The 6,000-nt window shown below is 45.2% G+C and overlaps 1 protein-coding gene across 1 annotated transcript; it reads right to left on the minus strand.

Moving 5' to 3' along the window:
- Positions 1 to 4,154: 4,154 nt before the first annotated feature.
- On the minus strand, positions 4,155 to 5,591 carry LOC124666572 (nucleolar and coiled-body phosphoprotein 1-like). Its single transcript, XM_047203913.1, has one exon. It carries the CDS (start codon positions 5,551 to 5,553, stop codon positions 4,423 to 4,425), a length of 1,131 nt encoding a protein of 376 aa, XP_047059869.1. The 5' UTR covers positions 5,554 to 5,591; the 3' UTR covers positions 4,155 to 4,422.
- Positions 5,592 to 6,000: the final 409 nt, after the last annotated feature.

The raw sequence follows: 6,000 nt of genomic DNA on the forward strand, positions 1-6,000 counted from the left end.
CTAATAAAATATATCTGCAAATTTTAGTCGAATGTGTCATACTAAATGAGAAATTTTATAACAATATGCATGCCAATTGGATAACACAAATGTGATTTGGATTTAGAGTTTTTGCAAGGACACGAGCACTCCAGCTATGCCCATACTTAATTAATCATGAAATATTATGTTACCAAGAAAATAGATGGTTACAGCCTTAGCTTCCACATCACCAATTTACCTAATAAATACTGTTACACGCCAATTAATCCTCTCAAGGAAGCTAGACAAGTATATAATGCTATAAAGTGATCTAATTTTATTTTGCGTTAGCTCACCTTTACAAGGATTTTGACTGTACAAACAATATCACGTTGCAAGAGGTGAAAGAACAATGTCTTAGTATACTAGTAAAATGCTTGTGCGTTGCCACAGACGATAATACATGTATATAATTTAAACAAATGGTTTGAATATGAACTTCACATTGCAACCTATGCCATTTTTATTTCTACAGCACAAACCACTTGCATCAAATGGAGTAGTGGAAAGGTGGGCCTGGGTGTAGGCTAGCCAAGGGAAATGTTGATATCAAGTTGTCCTTGTCCTTTTACTGGACTACTCCATGGTGAACTTGAAAAATACCACTCCATAAACTCATATAAGCATATCGTACTACATAGTACCCTTAAAAAATTATGTAATTCCATCATTGAGATGTCCTCACGCACCAAACTGGTTACTTCATAAACCGTGTGACTCCCCTGTAGTACTCCCCCATTCCATAATTCTCGTTGTGGTTTTAGTTCAATTTGAACTAAAATCACGACAAGAATTATGGACCATATGAATCACATATTAGATTTAAATAAACAACCAAGACATACAAAAGCTAGTTCATTGCCCATGTCCAATTAAAGGAAACAATAAGCACATGAGAATTTGCTCATATGCACCACAAAAGCATGCAAATGAGGATTTTTCAGAAAATATATCCAGTAAATGCATGTTGCAGCAACATTCTGCACACCTCAAATTTAAAGCATATGGGGAGCTCGATCTTGATGCCCTCAATCTCCTTACCTGGCATACAGTGTTACACATTGATTTGCTTCATGTCTATGCAACCCTCAATGGTGACCGCACCATGGCTTTGAATCGTATGTCCAACGGAAAGAGATGGCCATCATTACAAAAAATAAGCTCCTTCTTGGTAAACATATGCGTACCTTTGCCTCCTCGCTCAACTTCATTATGCATAGAAGAGAATGGAAGCAAGACATAGCACAATATATAAAAGGAAAACATAAAACAAAAGAGGATGGATACGGTCCACCAGCAATGCCCATGGTTGAATGCCTTGGTGAGCGCCCAAAGTGAAAGGACTACATAACAGAAAAAGAATTCTTGGTACTACAATGTCAAGCTGTACATACATCTCCTAAATTTAGGCACCATATCAGGGGAGGACTTTTAGTTACGTATCTATTGTTTTTTACTAAGGAACCCATCAGTGCACACTGCTACTAACCAGGGTACAATATTTGCAAAGACATGGACCTCAAAAGTTGATTTCCTACTACATAGACAGACATCTTCAATAATAGGAAATTAATTATTACTACAATGATAAGGGGTAAATACATCTCCAGAATTTATTAACCATTTGATATGTGTACTTACTACTCTCCAGTACACCACCATGAAGAAAGAAATATTTCAGACATGAGCGAAAGTGCGAAACAGCTTCACTAACATAGTATACCTCCTTTTATTTGTTTGCTCAAAACAATATCTGATCTGGAGCTCTCATCCTCTCACTTCACTATCTATCTCCTCACCTACAAGGACATCAGACAATCACTACTACTGCATAAGGTTGATGACAATCCTAACTATGATGACAACAAGATTTTTAAAACACAATATCAATGTTCTACAATGGCCTCTACTTTGTATCAAATCAAATATTAATGATACATAATAATACTTGAACTCAGATATATACCACTTGTCAGTAGCCAGTGGTCAAGAGATTGGTCTGTTTCAGTGTAATAAATGGCTCTGAAGATATCTCACTGGCAATTTCATCTGAAACTACTAACAATTTAACATCATTGGATGATGCTCCCAACATGTAATAAATCAAAGCGAATTTTGTCTAGTTTCTACACCCACGGAGAATTCCTGGACCTATACAGGCAACATAATCAAAAGCACTAAATTACTTGTGACAAATTCAGAATGGAGAAGCAAACTGAATTAAACACAGTACAACTAACTTACCAAGCTGTAGCCGCTTACCGAGCACATAATTTATTGATCATCTCAGTTTGCACTTTTGAGCCTGCGGTGCCCACACAGATAAAAGAAAGATACCGTGCTATGGAGTGCAAGATGCAGGAACTCAAGTGCTGAAGAAGACATCGCAGCTTCTTTCTACATGGCCACCTTGTACATCATTACCTCTGTTTTGAATGTATAAGGTAGAAATATTCTCATTCATAGTAAAAGGAAGGTCACAAGGAGATATTAGAAGAGGTCAGAAATGAAGAATACATTAGTTATCGCTGATGGTGGATAAGCAATTGTAAAAGCACATGTTCAAAACTTTTCAGTACATAACTCCCACCGTCAATCTTTACAAGTTCAAGTTAATATCTCTCAGCACTAAACATTATGCATCAGGTGCTTAAGGCATCACTACATGTCCAGAAATTTTACCAACCAGAACGTATGAATATATCTTACCGAACTATAGTCAACTACTCCAGAACAACCTAGTGATGTTAGAATGACATATGTATAAAATTCAAACTGTTGGTTACACCGTAATCTAGATACAAACCCCCACGTACCAGTTTATGTTATCATAAAGTGATAAGAGCAATGACATTTTGTCATCTTAAAAACTTCTTTTAAGACGTGAAGCACGCACATGCATTTTTATAGAAGATACATTACATAGATAAAGAGCATATACTCATGTTGAAATAGTTAGGAAAAGAACTCCTTATGACATACTGGAAAATGGCTGGACCTAGACACCACCCTAGTATATGCAGCATGGAATCACATTTTTTCATATGAAGCTTAAGCATTGTACTTGATGTCCAGACCAAAAACTTTGTAGGCATGCACCTCTTATGATTAGAGTAGCCGCGGTACAATAAGAACAAAATGTTTCAAAGCGAAGTAGAGAAGTTAAAGACCAAAATATCAATTGATTTCTGGCAGCATTGATTTGACACTTACCCATGAAAACTGTCCACCATGGAATTTGTTGTCATTCCCCGCCAAGATCAAAGCAAGTGGACTGAGCTTCAGTAAGCTAGGTTCTGCGACCCTATTTCCATACGCCCATTGAACCCAGTATTCTCTTTCCCATCTTGGTTCACAAAGGCAGTGCAAATCAAGACCAAGTATGTGGCTGGCACGCCCAAAATCTACTTCCCATCATACTCCACATGAGTAATTTGTGATCCAAGCTCAGGTAACACTCTGTCGCCATTCTCGTCGATCTTTTTGAGTAGAGCCTGATCTTGCCATCCACCGAACCAACAACAATTCATTTCGGATAAACAACAACAATTGAATCTCATTCACAGTACTTGCAGAGCACTGGAACTTGATGCCCTGTGCGATCTGATGACCGTGCGAACAATGCAGCACCAGTGACTCAGAGGAGCTACCACTGTCACCCCGCCCCTCGCATCCCGCATATCCCGCCTGCAGAGCCAGTTGTCATCCAGTCCCAAGAAGGTTGACCCGGAGGGTTCAACCTGCACGCTCTTACTGTCGTTCGCATCGTGATGTCAATTCCATCCTTCTGGAATCGCCACTCCGTGACAACCTTCGAGGTCTCGATGTCGACATGGTGGACGCCGTTGGAATGGGGAGCGCTCGTGTCTCCAGGTCTCATCTCATGAGCAGCATCGAGTAGGAGCTGGCATTACTGCCGCCGCGGCCGCCAGAGATCTTCACCGAAACAACCTCCCCGTGCATCAGCCATATCGGATGATCTGATGATCTGGTGACCTTGGGCGAGGACAAACAAGCCATGAGATTGCCAGTCATCATAACATTTTAACCGTGGATGCATTTTTATACTCATTGCTTCAGTCTGTACCCACATTCAGAAACACACACTAAAAGAAGCTGCAACAGCTAAAGAATAAGAACATCCAAACACATCCAGCGAGCATTTCATAACCTCACACAAAAACACTCCTACACCATCACACGCCACAGTTTAACATTCTAGTGAAGACACCACAATTCGCAACTTTAGAACATTCTTACACCATCAGCAAATTTCACAATACTTGCATATGCCATCATCACGCAAAATACGAGTTTCTGCACTACCAAGACAGTCACAACTTGCAGTTCCGGCATTGCTCTCATCAGCATCGATTTCAGGTGACGGTTGAGGTAAGCTCCTCATGAATCGACAAGGTCAAGCAGAGCCTTGGTCACCTCCTTGATGAGGTCGGCGTGGCGCATCTCCACCTTTATCTGCATCACCCTCTGCTTCTTGATCTTCTCATCCATGGCACGCGCCTTGCCGTCGTCCATCTTCCCGAACTCCCTCTTGCACATGCCTGGGTGCGCCGCCTCCAGCCCCTTCACCTCCTCCGCTAGGTGCGGGTACAGCTCACACATCTCCTGGAACCCCTTGGGCTCATGACCGTTCACCGCATTCGCAGCAGCATCAACAACAGGGAAGGTCTTGTCAGTGCTTGTCCAGACGAGCTTGGAGAGCTCCAGGACCCGGCGGTCATGCTCCTTGCTCGGGAGCTGGCCCCTCTTGCTGAGTATGAGGTAGCGGGTCCTGAGGCTTTTGACCTTGTTCTGGAGCTCCTTGCTGCCATAGGCAGATTTGTCGAGCTTCCCAGCAAGGACGTCGACGAGCGCTTCAGGCTGCGGGAGCGTGCCGTGCTGCTTTTGGTGAGCGGCGAGGGCCTCGAGGATACGGACGTCGTCGTTGGTGGACCACATGCGCTCGAATGGGCCTTTCTTCTTGGTCCCGGCCGCCGCCCGGGGCTTCGGGACCTCCGCCACCTTCTTTGGGGCAGGCTCCGGCGGCGACTGCGGCGCCTCCTCCTCCTCCTCCTCCTCCTCGTCGCCGGAAGTGTCGGAGTCATCCTGCGGGGGCTGCTTCTTGGGAGCGGAGGGAGGGGCCGCGCGGGTGGGCTCCTCCTCCTCCTCTTCCTCATCGTCATCCTCCTCCTCCTCTTCGTCGCTGCCGGAAGCGTTTGAGTCCACTTTCTTTTGCGGCGGCGGAGGCTGGTTCTTGGGGACCGCGGGAGCCGCGGGGGCGGGCTCCTCCTCCTCCTCCTCCTCCTCCTCATCCTCTTCGTCAGACGACTCCGACTCATCGCCCTTGTGTGCCGGCGCAGGCGTGTTGTTGAGGACGGGAGTGGCGGCAGGGATAGGGGACTCGGCGAGGGCCTCTTCGTCCTCCGAATCCTCGGAGCGCGAGCGCGACTGGGTCTCTTCATCAGATGAATCAGCCGGCGGAGGCGGAGGTGGCGGCGGGGCCGCCTTCTTGGCGGCGCGCTTCGGGACCATCGCCGGAAGCTAGGGTTGAATGCTGGGGAGAAGAGGGTTGGTGGTTGTCGGCGGCGGCGGAGGACTCGGGGGTTTCTTTTTCTGCCGCAGAGAGTGGGGTTCTCTTATTTGGGGGAAGAAAAGAAAAGAATAGCATCAGCGCCTCCAGTCTCCCTCCCTTCACCTGGGTTCGTAGCTTGATTCTTTCTACGTGGGCTGGGCTGGGCTGGGCCGACGTGGGCTGGTAGTCTACCTCGCTACCCAGTACCGACTCGCTCCACATTTTGCTCCAAGAGCTCTTGAATCAGCCTTTAGAGGTTTTGCACAAAGGAAAAGCACACAACTACACAAGTACTGTACTGTCAAGGCTGTCGTTTTTTTAACAAGAACGGCCCCGAAAGGCTTGGAAGCATCCATTAATAACGGTGGGTACAGAAATTACAACAATACCCTTTTGCATCTCTAGCC

The sequence above is a fragment of the Lolium rigidum genome, chromosome 6, assembly GCF_022539505.1.
Source record: "Lolium rigidum isolate FL_2022 chromosome 6, APGP_CSIRO_Lrig_0.1, whole genome shotgun sequence".
In the NCBI taxonomy this organism is placed as follows: Eukaryota; Viridiplantae; Streptophyta; class Magnoliopsida; order Poales; family Poaceae; genus Lolium; species Lolium rigidum.